This window comes from Astatotilapia calliptera, chromosome 1 (genome assembly GCF_900246225.1).
Source record: "Astatotilapia calliptera chromosome 1, fAstCal1.2, whole genome shotgun sequence".
Lineage (NCBI taxonomy): Eukaryota > Metazoa > Chordata > Actinopteri > Cichliformes > Cichlidae > Astatotilapia > Astatotilapia calliptera.
In genome coordinates, this window is record NC_039302.1 from 34,831,112 (window position 1) to 34,848,599 (window position 17,488).

The 17,488-nt window shown below is 41.4% G+C and overlaps 1 protein-coding gene across 1 annotated transcript in view; it reads left to right on the forward strand.

Annotated features, from left to right (window-relative positions):
• Window positions 1–13,965, forward strand: part of mmp15b (matrix metallopeptidase 15b) — a 30,300-nt gene extending 16,335 nt beyond the window's left edge. Inside the window, exons 5-10 of the mRNA XM_026175777.1 lie at window positions 3,139–3,300; window positions 3,428–3,624; window positions 6,324–6,462; window positions 9,533–9,683; window positions 11,295–11,413; window positions 12,533–13,965. Coding sequence (XP_026031562.1) covers window positions 3,139–3,300; window positions 3,428–3,624; window positions 6,324–6,462; window positions 9,533–9,683; window positions 11,295–11,413; window positions 12,533–13,041 — 1,277 coding nt within the window. The 3' untranslated portion in view covers window positions 13,042–13,965. The remainder of the gene's footprint in view (window positions 1–3,138; window positions 3,301–3,427; window positions 3,625–6,323; window positions 6,463–9,532; window positions 9,684–11,294; window positions 11,414–12,532) is intronic.
• Window positions 13,966–17,488: the final 3,523 nt, after the last annotated feature.

Genomic DNA, 17,488 nt, shown 5'->3' on the forward strand with positions numbered 1-17,488 from the left:
ATGATGATGAGTAAGTTTCTGGCAAAAGGCAGAGCAAACTTGGGTAGTGGATTTTGGTTGTCTAGGTGGTGCTTTAGTCTGCCCTTTTTTACACTGATAGTCTCCCTGTGGCAGATGAATGAGGTGTGAGGCATGATAAACAAGGGAACAAAGCTTTAGGGAGTTGAAATAGGTCAAATGTATGTGTGTGAATTAGCAGTAGAGGAACCGGCTGAACCTAACCAGGCTAAAGCATTTGAAGTGCAATCTTGCTTTTCTCTTTCAAACTGGTAGTCACAGTTACCTCACAAAGGGCTCTTTATCTCTCTTCATTCATCCTGAGCTATCTCTACCACTCTGTCTTACCCTCTTCTATTTTCTCCCCTCGAGTGTTAGCTGGCGCTTAGCATGCCGTGAGGACATTCATGTGACTCTGGACTTACAAGATGAACTGTGTGCATCCTGTGTGTGTTTCAAAGAGGAAATGAGGAGATGCACAAAATAAGGAATCTACAGCACCCCCCCCCCCCCCCCCTTCTGTTCCACGTACAGCAGTGACATCACCAGTACACCCAACAGCATGATGTCACTGGCACCAATCTGACCAATCTGTATGGCCAATTATAGGGTGAACAAAATGGGTAGGAAGTTCAAAGGTCGCTCAGGCCGGAGCCTAGGGTGAAAAGCAACAAAGAGGTATTGACTGGAAGGGAAGTACCCAGCTGTGTGCTGGCTTCGCTTTAGAGATGAACTTATAGAATATGACATGAAAAATGTAAACCTGGTTTCTCTCTATTTTTCTTTAAAAAAAAATCTCAAAGTAGTCTTTTGTTCTGAGAGGATGTTGGTCTGCAGTGGTCACTACGTCACAGCTGCACAGAGTGATATTATTGCAGTGGCAGTGGATAACAGGATGTCTTGGTGGGTTAAACGGGACAGAAATGCATACAGATTCATATCAGCAGTCATTAGCATGCCTGTGTGTGATTAATGTTTTAGATCTAAGGAGATTTTTGTGTGATAAATAGAAAAGAATGAACAGACGTTCCTATTCGTTTTATCTGATATGTTACAGATACGTAGACTTGTTATACGTTGTTCTGTCATGTATGTGTAAGATGCTCAAGAATGCATGTTGAATTTTCCATCATTCTGTACAAAGTTATACATCCCCAGTTTTTTCATGAACTTTGATCATCCCTGTATGTCTGTAAACCAGCAGTTTTTATGTATTGTTTAATATTTTGGGATTTATTTGGGATTTTTCATCTGTCAAAGACAATGATCAGTTTACCACCAGACAGTCCCCTTGCTCTTAGTTTGAAAGTTGTTAATCACCTACCACAGTACTTCCTTTCTCGTGTTTTGCTGTGGGCTCGCTGGTCAGGTCACAATGTTGTGGCCCTTGATGTCTCTCAGCTTCCTTGATTCTCTTATGGTCTCCTGTGGTCGAACAAACTCCAATTCCACCATCTTGGATTGCAGTTGGATGGATTACTCGAAAGATCGACTGCATGTTTGAGGGTCAATGTTAATAGAACTTGCTGCAAGTTGAAAATTACACTTGGTTGCAGATAAGGATGGGCGGTATGAACGGTATATGGTAGAAACGATACAAATCTGGCGAACGGTAGAGATTTTGACTATACCGCTCTACTGCGATAGCACATGTTGATGGTGTCATCAAGCTGCGCCTGTTTTGGTTGAAAGCATGGCAGCGGCTATAAGCAATATCTTCTGCAAATTATGCCGGGCGACAGTAATAACAAAGAGAAGGAGCACTTTTATCGAGTGGAAAAACGTTAGCGTTCATCCTCCAGCTTCACTGTTTATATTATGCTAATATTATGCTAAGATAGCTGTGTCACTAGCGATCAAGTAGGACACAATTATATACCAGCTAGTCCAACTTCAGTAACCCTACAAAAGTCACTGCTGTTTAGTTTTCTGTCTTCATTTATGTTGGAAGTGATAGCAGCTTTATGTTTTAATGTTTTTTAGAAATCTCTCAGTCAGAACATGGCATATCATGTTTAGGTGGAAACCTGCTTCCTGCTAACTGGATTTAATAAATTCTGTTTTCATGAATGCCTGGATGTTAAACTTAATTGTTACACCTGGTAAAGCAGCAATGCTGATCATTTTATTAAAGATGAAAGAATTTAGCATTAGTTTTTAACTCTCAGTGATGCTGCAGTGTTCGTTTGACTTTGGGACCTGAAGCAGACAGAGTTTTGGACCCAAATTACTCCGCAGGGCTCCTGATTACGGCAGCCGTAATGCTCCGACAATCCAACAAGTGGTGCGGCTTCGTAGCTTACCAAAGTCGTACTAAAACATTTTTGCCAGATTTCTGTGCACTGTATAGCACATGAAATCGGTTCAAGGTTAGTAAGCACAACCAGAATTCATAGATAAGGCACATTAAAGGATTTTAAGTGCCCCTTATAATATGGAAAATACGTTATACAGAAGAAAAGAATATATGGCGATATATATCGTTACCCCACATGCTTCAAATTATACCGCGATATGGCTTTTAGACCATATCGCCCAGCCCTAGTTGCAGATGTGCTTGCGAATGCTGTGGAAACTACACATTCTGCCTGGAGGATGTGAAGATGTGTGCACAGCTGGTGCACTGAAGTGTAGTGACTGTGGAGACAAGCTGAGTTTACGACACAGAACTCTGTAAAGAGTGTTGTGTTTACACTTTGATAACAACATTTTCATGACTCTAACAATGACTGAACTCTACAACACCTACACCCCAAGCAAACTGAGCGTTCTGTGAATTTGAGAATCTTGATACATCCACATAATCCAAGAAACTAAAGATCCAGACATCTTTGTTCTTCATGACAAGAAATAAAACCGTCACAACAGGAAAATCTCTATCTTAAAGGCTATTGTGTCTGATATTACCAATTTGTTAAATCCTCTGCCTATAAAAATCTCTCTATGTTTAGGGATAGGGATTGTGGAAACTTTGAGACCGGATTGAACCCACTAAGCAAGCACTGGGTGTGGTTTACTTTGTTGGGGGTTTCCATCTTGCATTTTGTACTGCAGTGCAACTTGAACTCGGTTAGCTTTTGTGAGCCCTTTATTTGTTTGCCTCTCTCCCCTTTTATTCTAACTTATCTCTCATTCATACAGGTAATGACCTCTTCCTGGTAGCAGTCCACGAGCTGGGACACGCCCTGGGCTTAGAGCATTCCAACAATCCTCTAGCCATCATGGCTCCCTTCTACCAGTGGATGGAAACGGAGAACTTCCAGTTGCCAGAGGATGACCGGCGGGGGATACAACAGATCTATGGTAGGAGTTTATTTTTCATCCTCACACGTATCTTTTAAATGATGCAGACATGAAATCTTATTCTTGATATTAAATTGTGACCAGTTATCCACTCAGTTTAAAGTATTGTGTCTGTGACTTCCTGAAGGTCCTCCTGACAGCAGTCCCACCCAGGCCTTGCCTACAGTTGCACCACGTCGCCCAGAGCCCAGACCACCTCAAACACCTCCTCGGCAACCTGATAGGCCCAGGACCACCGAAAGGCCAGATCATTATGGACCCAATATCTGTGAGGGAAACTTTGACACTGTTGCTATGCTCCGAGGAGAGATGTTTGTCTTCAAGGTAAATGGTTTGCGGATTAAGAAATTGAGAGTCTTTGTAAAGTGGTGAACATTAAATTCAATTAAATTCAATTTTATGCATATAACGCCAAATCATAGCAGCTGCTTCAGGGTGCTTCATTAAGCAATACATGGAAAAGTTCTGCCACCATGAGTTTATTTCCAAGTATGACCTTCCTTGGAAATTAAGTCATCTTCCAGGAAAGGAGCTTTCATGACAACTCCACCGTTTCAATATATTAGTTATTATTTTCCTGAGAAACGAGTTACGACAAATGGCGTGTACGCAGCCAACAAGGGGTCTGTTTTCAATCAGGTGCTTGTGGATTGTAAACCCACGGAGCTGGTGTTCTTTTATGAGACTGAGAACAGTTAAAAGGGTTTGAGGGTTGGTCAGGTGTTTAAAGAGCCTCTGGGCCCACACAAAACATTAGCTGCGGCAGCAGTTAGATATTAACTGAGTCTTAACCTTTATGAGATTTGTCTTGTAGATGCTAGTATTTAAACTGATCGTGTTATTGGCTGCAGCTCCTCTCTCATTATTTATTATATGGGTATTTTGATATTATTTAATCAGCTTTTCCAGTACTTTTTCACTGTGCAGGTGCTGTGTGTTCAATTGAATTTATTGAACTTTCAGCAGCAAGTAGGGCTCCATTTCCTCCCATCCATTTCAGATCTTCTTTTTTCTGGCGTTGGTTTATACATAGTGCAGCTCTGCAAAGATAAGTAATTACGTGTTTCCATGGGAGAGGCCAGAAAAGGTGTCCAGTGTTGATAGCATTGACTAGTGAAGAGAGCTGCAGATATTATACTGAGTGGGGCAGGGGACATGCAGGCTTTACTTTAAAGAAGCCTCAGTTTCACCTCCAGAAATGTTGCTCTGCTGTTTTGACGTCTGACATTGAACTGAAGCATTAGGGCTCACAGCAGCTGTAGATAGCAAACTTGATCTGGGGTGTTTGCAGAGCTGAAAAAACACACAGATGTGAATATTTCTTGCTTGTGGGATCTTTCATTTGCTTTGTAGTCCACACAGCAGACCACTGCACCCCCCCTCCCTCCCCAAGTACTCAGATCAGTCTATGAATAGCTCCTGTCTTGGACTCTTAAGTGTGTGCGACACTGACCAGTCATTACACACTCTGAAATCTGACTGGCTGGACATATGCTACACATGGTCAAGCAGTTATATTTGTACTCTTGGGTTTCATCGCAGACGTTAATGTCTGTCTTCATGGGTTTCATTAACGTCATGAGACATTATTATTCATTGTCCAAAATTAACCAGTTCTTAATGAGCTTCAAAAATAGAAATTACCTGATCAGAGCAAATGCAGACAAAAAGCAATAAATATATATTCATGGTTAGATTAATGCATGTGGTTATATCAAGGTTTGTTGATTTTGAGCTGTAATTATCATTTATTCAAATTTCTCTCTATCACTCCTCCCCAGCTTGGCCTGAAAGTTAATTGCAAGGTTGTAATATTATAATACAGTCGTCTTTATTTCTTCATTTTTAGCCGAGGACAGTGTGGCTTTATGCGTGGAAACATTTGTCTGTCGGTCAGCTTTCGTCCAAATTCAAATAAATTATATGACATTGGTTTTCTCTGCTATTATTCTGCACAGACAAAATTGCTCCCTGAATGAGTAGGAGTAATTCGGAGCACACCAGTTCCACTCTTTTCTCTATGGAGTCCTGTTCATTAAAGGAAAAAAGGTGCTGTCATTCTTCAGGAAAAGTTTCTTTCTTTTGTCCACTTCACAGCAGAAGGTCTCGACATAAAGAGAGCCAGCACACTGAGCAGTTCTCAGTAATGAAACTCCCACACTGAGATCTGCTCTAATATGGTTAATTCTGTAGGAAAGGAGCTGTCCGACCAGACAAACGGTTGAGCATCCAGTTGGATTCAGCCCTGTTCTGTCTCACTCACCAACACATCTCCAGTGTGTTCTGTTCTGTGCCGCGCCGTGCTGTCTGCGAGTGTGTCCTGCATGAAGGACAAAACTAGCAGTGCTTGCCAGAAAGAAGCAGCACCCAGCATTTTACTGTTATAGCATCCAGGACAAACAGGGCTACTGACTCACCAGTTATGAATGAGTCGAGGGGCTGCTGGTTAAACTCTGTCTGCTGCTTGTTTGCAGTAGATATGAGTGTTCACTAACGAAAGTGTCATGAAGGGTAAAAATATGCATTTTCTATTTCTTTGTTTTGTGTCACTGACGTGACGAACAAACACCACAGTTCTTTATTAAAGTGCATCTCATGGCAGACTGATCAACAGAGAGACTGCAGTGAGGGAACATGATAAAACCAGCAGAGCAGAGACTGACTATTATTAGCCTGCTAGTGTTCTGCTATTGTTAGTTTATTGTACATTCTGGACTAATTATCCTGCAGAGCTCAGTTTGCTTGGCATAGAGGACAAAAAAGCAACAGTGTATGTGACCTCAGCTGGGGTGACTGCATGGATGACTTGAGAAAATATTTCTTATTGTGTCTTTTTGCATGTTCTCTGAATAGAATTGTTTTTAAAGCTAAGGATGTGATATGAAGCTTTTCCCCTCCTGCACTCCTGTCATCGATTTACTTCGCAGTCATTGTATTTCCTTGAGTCTCAGCTAGGAGCGAGTTCTTAAAACTAACTGAAAAGATAAGAAACTAAGCCAAACTTTCGTACTGTGTCCCCTCAGGGCCGCTGGTTCTGGCGTGTGCGTAGGAACAGGGTTCTGGATAACTACCCCATGCCAATCGGTCACTTTTGGAGGGGTCTCCCTGGCGACATTGATGCTGCATATGAGAGACATGATGGCAGGTTCGTCTTCTTTAAAGGTAAGCAGATAATACTGGTGCACATACCGATGGATGCATGCTTCCTATTCTGTAAATGATGACTATGATGACTTGTCTTGCACACTCATGCTGTTACTATTCTTACATGTATTCTCTTTTTGTAAAGGATTTATGTCACCTTGATACCAAATATGAGAAGTCAAATGGGATTAATTCAGTTTATTGCTTAGTAACTGTAAAGAAAAATGCATATTAGTGGATGTAAGCTTGCAGTTTTCAGCCTCCAACAATCAGTGGAAACAGCGGAGATGACTGATTAGATTTTGGTAAAAAGAGGTCAAAGGTCAGGGTCCCTTTGACCGCACATCCATCCCAATCACGAATGTGCTAATGAATGACTGGAGGAATTTATTTATTTATTTAATTTGGCACAACCATTCACTTAGACTCAAGGCTGAACTGATCAGATTGTAGAGGTCAAAGGTTAAGGTCAAAATTCATAATAAAAGAATTCATGCATTGGGCATTTATAACAAGGCATCCAGGCTTGAGAAAGTAATTCCAGGTTATGCAGTTTAAAAAATAAAAAGATAAAAGTTAGATAAAGAAGATAAGCGATGTGAGATAAACACATCTGTATCTAGTGTGTAGGTCCAGGTGTTATCATAAATCAGTCTGTCTTGCTAATGTCAAAGTTGAAATATTCTATTTGTTTCACCTTTATAGATCAGGTATTTACTTTTTCTGGACATATGGACCATAAATATATCTCACATAAACATGTGCACTCTCGTGCATAGAAAACAAAAAAACCCTCACATCTGGTTTCTTTTTTACAACCCGAGTACAGTTTCAGTCCATTATATGAGCAGTAAAACTGACTGCAGCTTTTTCTATCTTCTACAGATAATGTTGAAGATATCCTTAGTCCCACTTCCTTAAGAAAGCAACAGTACATAATGTGTTCACCATGCTGAGTATTAATCTTTTTTAGAACAGCTCATTATTTTGGCACAGACTCTGAGAGCAGCTTGTCTTTTACAACAGCGAATAAAGTTGAATGAAAAAAGAAGAACTCGGCTGCTTGATTCTGGGTGCTTCGGGCTTTCAGGCAGCTGTTGATAATGAGGAGAATGATGTCATCGGCAAGACTCTGCATGACATTTGGCGAGAAGCCATTAAGCAAAGGAAGAGTGAGACAAAGGAAGAGGAAAGAGGGAGGGAAGAAAGGAAACTGGCAGAGTATAAGATTAAGGGGGACAAGCACAACAATAGGATGCCTATTATGAACACCTGTATTTAAACCCATCGCATCAGTCAATGCATTTACTTTCTCTGGTGGTGACTAAAGCAATCACTCATCACTGTTGTGCACAAGTTCTTGCAGACTTGTGAAATAGAGTTTTCAATCATGGGCCAAGAAACAAGCACAGCTTCAGGCACAACCAGCTGATCTTAAGACAAGCCCACATCAGCTGATACCATTCAACACCTCCAAAATCCAAACCTCATATCGCCTGCGCTCTTTATGGTGCATCTGCAAGCCACTTCTCAACCCACCTCAACTCAATCCTAAGTTTTCATGATACTTTGACTCAGTGACATATCTTTGTGATTAATGAGCAATATTATGTGCTACTACTTTGAATTGAAATACTAAAACAGGTTTCACTTAAATTGTGTGTCAATGCTGATGAATTTTGTGGCTCCAGCTAAGACATGTTTTGTTATAAACTCTGGATTATAGTAGTCTCGACCGTTGTAGCTACAAATAATGGCCCAAAAGGATTTTCTTCCTTTGGTGATTTTGGGATCTGAAATGTGGTTTTGAGTAATAGTTATGGCAACTGTTTTAATTCAGACACCAAATATTAACACTGTACATGTTTTTACATTAGCAATAAACTGAACTGTTTTTTGTTTATTATTTTATATCCAAACTAGAAACTAGAAGCACAGAAAAGCCAGCCTGACAAATCAAACTAAAGCACAATGGAGACAGTAAAGAAACCCTGACACACAGTCTAGAGATCTGCTCATGCAGAAAAATTGCTGTTTCTACCGCTCCACCAGCCCTTCAATCAACCTGTAAGGCTCCTGGGTACATTTTTTCATCACTGCCCAATTTCTACATTCGAGCTCATCGCTTAAGCCAAAACACAAAGTCTTACGATATTCTGCTGTTGTACAAATATCCTGCATCTGTGCATTCTCTGAAATACAGTAATACATGGATGAATTGATGTTTGTATTGTACTGATTTACTGTAGTGCGGTAAAGTAAATCTTTACTGTAAGCCAGTTGCACAGCTGTTGTGTTACCCAGAGGTTTCCCTGCTGCTCTGGTCCAAAACAAGGCCAGCTGTAATAGAAACAACATTCATCCCTGTAGAAAAAGATTTCCAGGGGAAAAAAAGGCATCGGATTTTTATGTCACTGAAGTGCTCTGGCATTGCCTTGAAAAGCTGTGGAGTAAGTCATGGGATTTTACATGAGGGCTGTGCACCGCAGGAACCCTGGGAAGCATTGCGTCAACCTCTTGTTCTATCCAGATGCTGAGTGTAGAGCTTTCTTTTTAAATGAGGAGCAAGGGGCCAGAAGTGGGTGGATGGATGGGCGGGTGAGGGAAAGGCAGAATGAAGCCAAAAGGAGATGTAATGGTGAAACACAGTCCCCCTGTCAGATACTGTGAGAAACAATAAAACGTTGCCTTCAGCAACAAAATGTGCTTTAGCCTGACATGAGACAAGCCACTCCTTGTGCATAATTACAGGCCAAACCCAAACTCTGTAATCAGGGATGTCGTACTCACTTCTGCTAAGTTTTTTTTTGATTGCTTGCCAATAATCCATTATTGCATTCTTATTATTTACAAGTGTGTGTAAATGCTGGCTTGGTTTGTGGGACTGTTCTTATCCGTAATTGCTAGCAAATTAAACATGTGTGCATGAGCATTCTCGAAGGTTTATGATGTGTGGGTAACCATATATATGTCATATACAATGTGATTGTGTGTGGTAACATTTTCCATATAAGGGTAAGAGTGGATAGGGGAATGCTCCAATGTATACATCAGAAAGCATCACATAAAATTTCTCTCCTCTCCTCAGGAAACAGATTCTGGCTTTTCAGAGAGGCTAACCTGGAACCAGGCTACCCACTTGAGCTAGTCGATTATGGTATAGATATTCCCTACGACCGAATAGATACAGCCATCTGGTGGGAGCCATCCGGCTACACTTACTTCTTTCAAGGAGACAGGTAATATAGCCCTATACTCTGTCTGAGTGACACTGAACTGTGAGTATATTGCATTAAAAGGATATCAGTAGTTTGGTTGCTTTTGGCAAGTTCTTGCAGGGTCACTTGACAAATCAAATGTTTAATCTAAGGAGTGTTAAACACAATAGGGTCATGTTTATCACTGTGTAGCATCTCCTTTGTTTAACAACAGTCCACAAATGTGTGGGAACCGACGTTTACAGACTCATGAGAGACCGCTTGCTGAAATTTTCAGAGAGGAATATCGTCCCACTCTTGTGTGACGTGGGATATGAGCTGCTCAACAGTCCTGGGCCTTCTGTGTTGTACTGTTGGTTTCATGATGTGCCAAACGTTTTTAGCTGGTGACTGCAGGCAGCCCAGTTCAACACCCAGACACTTCTACTACAAAACCTCCCTTTGTAAGAGATGCAGTATGCAGTTTAACATTGTCTTCTTGAAATATAGAATTTCTTCCCTTAAAAAACAAAAAAAGGGCATCTGGTGGGAACATTTGTTTCTGTAAAAACTGTAGAAAACTTTCAGTGCTAATGGTGCCTTTTGATGCCTTTAGGCTCTCCTGGTACACAGTCATGTTACCAATCTGTTGTCCGTTAGCCTAATTAGTTGCTTCACCTGTTTTTTCTTAGTCCTACTTGCATTTCCAGCCCTTTATTGCTCTCGCTGCATTTTTTCCGAGATATATTAATGTCCTCAAATTCAAAATTAGCTTTTTCATGAAACAGTGAAATGTGTCAATTTAAGAATTTGATACTTTGTGTTCTGTTGTTAATAAAATTAGTGTTTATGAGCAAATTATTGCATTCTGTTTTTATTGAGGGCAGCAATGTCTTGAAAAACCTAGTGATCAACTTGCACTCGTCCCAGCTACAAAGGTCAACAGCAATTTGTTGATTGGTTCAGCTTTGTTCCAGACTGGAATATCTCACCAGTTAGATGCTAAATTGCTACGACATCTAGTACAGACCGTCATGCTCCATAAATGATGAATCTTACTCATTTTGGCAGTCCACAGACTTTTCCTCTGTCACTATCATGATATCAGTATCATGATTGTAGTGAATTCACTCTCATCCTGGCTGATGTGAGATGGATTTCAGACATTGACTCCCTAGATTTTATGACCAAATACCAGCAGAAATAAAACTGTAAGAACAGCCTTTTTTTCACTCATCTGTTTTTATTCTATATAGAATAAAAATCTACTCCTTTTGGAAATCATGTTTCAGTTACTCAGAAGCCATCCATAAACCTTGTTGTGAGCTGATTGATGTAGGAACTATTTTTAACTGAACTACAGCCCGTAACCGTACCACTGTGCAGAAAAGCTCATGTCAAACATACTTTATTTTCACTACCATGAAGTGAGTGGTTTGACTTTGGTGCATGAAAATACACGCCCTGAAGGTTTATGTGTACAGAACGCTCACAGCATATTAACTCACAGAACTACAAGTATTCTGTGGAAGCGGTACTGTGATATGCACTCTGTGCAGACCCAGCATGTAGTGTACTGAGGAAGACGTCTGCTCTGTTCTTGTTTAGACAGTTGATAAACAGTATCAACCTTCTCCCGCTTTCTGTCTTCAGGTACTGGCGCTTCAACGAGCAGTCTCGCTCAGCTGACAGAGGCTACCCGAAGTCAATCAGTGTCTGGGGAACGTCAGTGCCCTCTAATCCCAAGGGGGCCTTCCTCAGCGATGATGGAGGTGAGCGGTGTGGTTTCTGTGTATGTGTTTGTGTTTGGAAAGGGGAGAAGAGGGTCTGTGGCAGACTGAGACATGCCTGAAACAAAGAATCAGGGTGTGGTCAGTCATCAGGAGATGGGGGAGGGTGTGGGTGTGATTTTGAACTGACATGTGAAATGCTTCTGGCTTTACTGTGCATTATTGGAGAGGAGTGATTCAGTGTCTTGACTCCTAGGGACGCAAATTTATAGTTTATGAGTTTCATGTAATTGAATTATTTTGAATTCTATTCTTGTCAATTTGAATTATTTTTTGCTCACTATTTGTTTAACTTGGTAGCTGACTTCTATTAAGAGTTGCTGTGCACACTCTTCTTGAGATAATTTATGAAATCACTGATTTCATAAAACGTGCTGTCCTTAGTGGCTGTTCTTCAGTTGAATGGTGTTCAAAAGCAACATCAATTCATAAATAATAGATGAAAACTAGACCAAAACTGCATACTTTTATAGCATACAGTTTGTACTTCCACCTCTTTGTTGATTAAGAGAGTGCAAACAGGGATTCTTCATCTGATTGCCTCATTGAAGTCCCTCAGCTTGTTAGTTTTATTGATTTTAATACTATAATAATCCAAAAAAGGTGATTTTGAGCTTTGCTATGATTGGATTTATTGAACATTCTGGGTGGGGAGTTCTTTTTCTTTGCAGATATGTTAGAAATAAGCAATTATTGGACTGACAGTAGCCACTTGAGTAATTTTAATTGCCTCAACTGAACACAGAGAGAATTTAGAGTAAAATATTGAAGTTATTAAAGCAACAGTTTGACTTTTTGATAAATATATTAATCTTATTTTTTTGCCAAGAGGCTCAATATAATTTAGATTTTTTTTTTTAAATGATCATGTTAGCGTAGCTCAGTATAAACCTTCAAATTATGGAGAAACCACCTACTTCTCTCTAATGGGGAACAAATACAGACTGTTATTCTCTCTAAGATGTACAAATATCTTGTTTAATCACGTACAGCTGTCAGTTATCTGGTAACTCTTTAAAGATCTCTCAAAAACTCTAATTATTCTTTTAGTCATGCTTTAACATTCTTTGTGGGCTCATGTTTTCTCCATTTATATTTCAGCATACACCTACTTCTATAAGGGTTCCAAGTACTGGAAGTTTGACAACCACCGTATGAAAAGCGAACCGGGCTATCCAAAATCCATCCTGAGAGATTTCATGGGCTGCAGCGTGGACCTGGATCCCGACAGAGACACGGACACAGACTCGGGCCGCAAATACCCAGACGTAAGCCGCCCGCCATTTAACCCCGACGCAGGACGTGACGGCGACAAGGGCAAAGACCGGGACGGAACAGATCGCGGGGGAACGGACAAAGACAAAGGCTCAGACGGTGACAAAGATCAAGACTCTCGCGAGGGACGTGAGGAGAAGACCAATGAGGTGGATGTGGTACTGAAGGTGGACGACAGCCAAGAGCGGACCATGAGCATCCTGATGGTAACCATCCCACTGGTCCTGGTGCTGTGCATCCTGGGACTGATCTATGCCATCATCAACACGCTGCAGAGCAAAGGGGCACCACGCCTGCTGGTGCACTGCAAACGCTCACTTCAGGACTGGGTCTGACCCCTGATGTTAGGTCTTTGAACGCTGAACTTGATTTAAACCTTAGATGCCCCCTCCTCCTCTAATCTAGCCCTCTTCCCAGTGATCCATCTGTCTCCAGTCTCTGTGCTCAGTGGCTCCTGCAGCTCTGTGGTAGTAGATCCATGCAAATACTGTAATGATACATACACACAAACTAGACGCGAGCGTAACTTATGTCTTACATTTTCAAACACACACACAGACACACACCTCTCTAACCTCCTCCTGTCTCCCATGGTGCTCTACAATGCAGTGACTGTAGTCTATTTATATGAGAGAAGTTTGCACATAGTTTTGTTCTTTTTGTTTTGGTTCATTTTATGTGACTTTTTTGTTGTTGTTGTTATTATTACTTCTAAAGCAGGAAGGCCGGTCTATTCTCTCTCACATCTCTGCTCCGCCCTCCTCCTTCCCCTAATCTCCGTAGGGGCTTTTTCCTCGCTAATAACCTGACATCAGCTTATGCTATCTCAGTTGCCACAAAAGGAAGAAATTTAAAGCATTAAAAAGATTTGTAGACAGGCCACAGTGCTTCAAGTGGGGTCCAGAAGGGTTCTTTCCTTCCTCTCATCAGCTCCGTGTTTCTTGTCTTTCCTTTTCTCTGCAGGAGAATCTGTGAAGAGGTGTTTTGGGACCTGCAACGAGCTCAGATATTATTCTCTTTGACTCTTGTTGATGGTGATTAGGGTGTGATTGTAAGTCTGAAGGTTAATTCAGAGTTCAGATTGTTAGTCAGAGGAGGGCAGGTTTGTTTTTAAACCATTAAATCTTATTGTTGCAGTCTCTCCTATTTATGTTAATAATAACTCTGTATTCACTGTGAGATCTGAGAAGGTTACATGTATATCAGTCAAACAGGGTTTAAACAAACAAGATAATAAAGCCAGAGCTGTGCGGCTATTACATACTTTTAATTTCTTGTAACCTTCTGGTGAACATATTATTTATTTAGACAATGCAAAGTAGTGAAAAAAGACATTTTGCTAGGTATATGATACAGTAGCCTAAGACTGACAATTGGCTGTTTAACTTCATTGACAAACAAATCGATGCACTCTGCAGACACCCAGTGTTGCTCTGTCTATGTCTATATCCACTTTTGTCTCCGGAAAAGATTTAGTTTTCCAGTCCGGCAGCTATAAAAGCTTTTAAGCTTTTCAACCTCACTCATGTTTTTTATGCCAGTAGACAGAATTAACTAGCAACACAGTCACATAATTCTATAGATAATTCTAGATAGAAACACTGGCACTGCAAATAAATTAACCCTTTAAGGTCAGATGACTAATGCCTTCCATATCTTGTGTTCACACTGATGGACAGTAGGTCTGCCTTCTTTCTTTCCCTTATTTGGAAGCTTGTCTTGTTAAAGAGCTCTCTGGCTGAAAGGATAAATAGACTATAAAGGGGACCTCTTCCTTTAGTTCTCAACTGTGGGGCTAATTCTCAGAGATCCTCTTTTATGTCAAAAATAAGACCTGTCCTTTGTGCCGTGAAGGAGACGGACTAATAGTTAATGAACAAAGTCAGCTCACTGTGAAATAACACAGGAGGGAGAGCATCTGGGTGTGCGAGAGACATAAAAGGGGGAAACAAAGCTAAGGCTGTTACAGAGCATTCACGGAGTGCAGCTCGTCTACCATGCAGTACATAATGCATCTTTTACTGCTAGTATTTTTTAAAGAGACTTCTGGGATGATATGCAGTCTTACTGTAAGCACCAGGGTGGGCTCAGGCCATGAGGGCTTATGTGAACACAGACTAATCCTCCTCATCAAATAACAGCAGGTGTGCGCAAATGCCGTTAACCTCTAAACTAAACTTTGACCTTACTGAGTCAAAACAGTCGGCTTTCGTTTCATCTCTCAAGAAGGCATGCACAGAAAATTGCCTCTTTATTACACGGAGTTCTCAGTCTTTGTCAGTGCATTCAGACACACACTGGAAAATTGGTGTAAAACGGTGACTACGCTGATAAAGAGTCATGAAAGGCTAAAACCAGGTGTGGTGACCTTTTAAAGTCAACATTTTTCTTAATGGCAGCAATTTATCTCATCGTGATGAGTTTATGCCTGAAGATAAGGCATAAAATGAGTGTGTGAGTGAAAGTGTTTAGAAGTTTGATTTCAGACATAAATTGGAGGAAGGTTTATCTGAAGTAGCATTTAGAACTAAGCTGCCACTCTGACCTGGGGGGTGGGGGGTTGGCTCAGCTCACCCAGCTCAGGTTACACAAATGGGGAGGGTATCGAGAGTCTGAATTTCTTGCAGCTGAGAAAAGGAAAGGGGGAAGGAGGACTGAGGGAACACGCCTGACCTCGGCTCCCTGAGCTTGCAAAGTTTAGATCTCAGGAATAAGGAAGGGTGGGAAGAAGGAGGAGACAAAGAGAAGAGGGAGAGAGAGTTGGCAACAACCCATGTGACCCAGATTCCCTTGCAAGTTCAGCAGCAGTGCTGGCCAAAGAGGAAACTTTCGCTTAGAGTAGGTGACAGGCCTCGTTTAAGAAAGCTTGTCAAAGTGTTTCACTTGTAGTTTTGTATAAGCACATGCATGCTTTAGAGCCTCCTTATTGGCAGCATTCATACTTATTTTCCATGGATCCAGTGCTCATGTCAGTGCAGGTGCAAAGCCATTTCTGCCTCGGTGCCTTTTAATAAAGCCCACATTTCCACAGGTGAAGAATCAAATATTCTAAAAGATTTTAAATAGTAGTTGGGGTCATTTCTGTGTTGCGGATATTATGGCAGACAGTCATGGGAGAATTTTTCTGTAGAGCATTGTCATATCCAAAACAATGTTTGGTGCCAGCTTTTTGCAGTTCTTGTCATTTTTTGGCTGAAATACATTAAACTTCCAAACTGGACACCAGCACTCTGTCCATGGATAAAGGTGTAAGTGCATTGGCCTAACCTGATACTGCTGTTCTGCTAGGCCTCCCACTAAGAGAAGATAGGGCAAAGTGAGACACCTAAGTAGTCAGACCTGAAGTTAACAGGATACCCATACTGAAAGGAGGAAAAGGAAGAGCAAACTCAGCCGTCACCAGAAGTCTGGAGATTGATCTGAGGCAGGTCGATAGCAGTTGCCAGGAAACGGTGTCCCGTGTCCATCCCTCATCTCCTCATCATGAAGCTTTTGTGGGGAAGGAGGGGTTGGCGGACGCAGCTAATCAGCTTTAAAAGCACTCCCTCCCCCTCTCCTCTACTGTCCTGCTCTTCCATTTGGTCCTTCAGGCACATCAATGAGCGTTCAGACAGCCCAGCGTCTGGACAGGCTCAGAAAGTGCCTACTCATTGCGCTAGACACCCAGTTGTTTATGGAGTTCTTCTTTATTAAGCCTCCTATTCTCCTCTATAACCTCCAAACAGAGAGCCCACAGGGAGTTAACCACTTCAAAGCTAAAGTAACCACTTCAAAAGTCTGAAAGAGAGGTCCAGTGCACCTGAGTTTGCCTCACGCAGAAACACAGTTTTGGTGATTCAGCAGTTTGAGCGATTTTCTGTGAGGGGACACTGGCGGGTTTAATACAGTTTATTTGTCTCAGGACACCAAGCAGAAGAGAAGTATTGAAAGGTTAGGAAAGAGATCTGTAAGATTGAGTGATGCCTGTTTGTGTGCATGTAGAGGTGTTGAGTTAATCAGCTCTCCTCTCTATAAGCTAGGCCTGTGTTCTGACTGTAAATCTCCCACACGCCACGTCTCTCCACGCTCGGCCCAGCCCTCAAAGCCCGAGGGGATCATAATAAAAACAATGGCCTTCTCTCTCACTCTCTTTGTCCTCCCCCTATTTTCTGTCTCTCTAATACATACACACTAACACATTATTGTCACACACAACAAAGCTTGCTAGTAGATCCACCTACTTGTTCAGCAACTTTTAACACGATTTGCTTTGATTTTTGTTGATGTCACATTCAGATTCAAAGCTTGCAAAAGCTGAAGTTCATTTTGAAGTGCATACCCTTAATGCAAATTTTAGGTAAGGTTAGGATATGCTGATCTCAGTCTGAGCTTTCATCTCTCTCAGGATGTGTTTCTGTAAAGACTGCACGTTAAGCATTTCTCATTCAACCCTGATGTTTTGTTCTTTTTAATGAACATCTGTTAAAATCTCCACAATCGGTCTGAAGCCAGGTTGTATTGTAGCCGTGTCTTCTCTCTCCACACAGTGTGCTTTTTAGCTTGCAGCTTCCCACTGTCACAGTGTATCTCTGCACTGCCTAATCACTGCAAGCTTCAAAAAGTCGTTGCATCAGCCCTGTGCAAAACCCAAACTCTAGGAGAAAAAACAGATTAATAAATAACGAACTAAAAAAGATTAAAACAAAATCTGTTGGACTTGACAGACTGTTTTCCTGTTTCAGTTTGTCTTGGGTTAACTTTCTGGCTTACAGTGACCCCAGCCAAGGGGATTGTGGGTTGTCC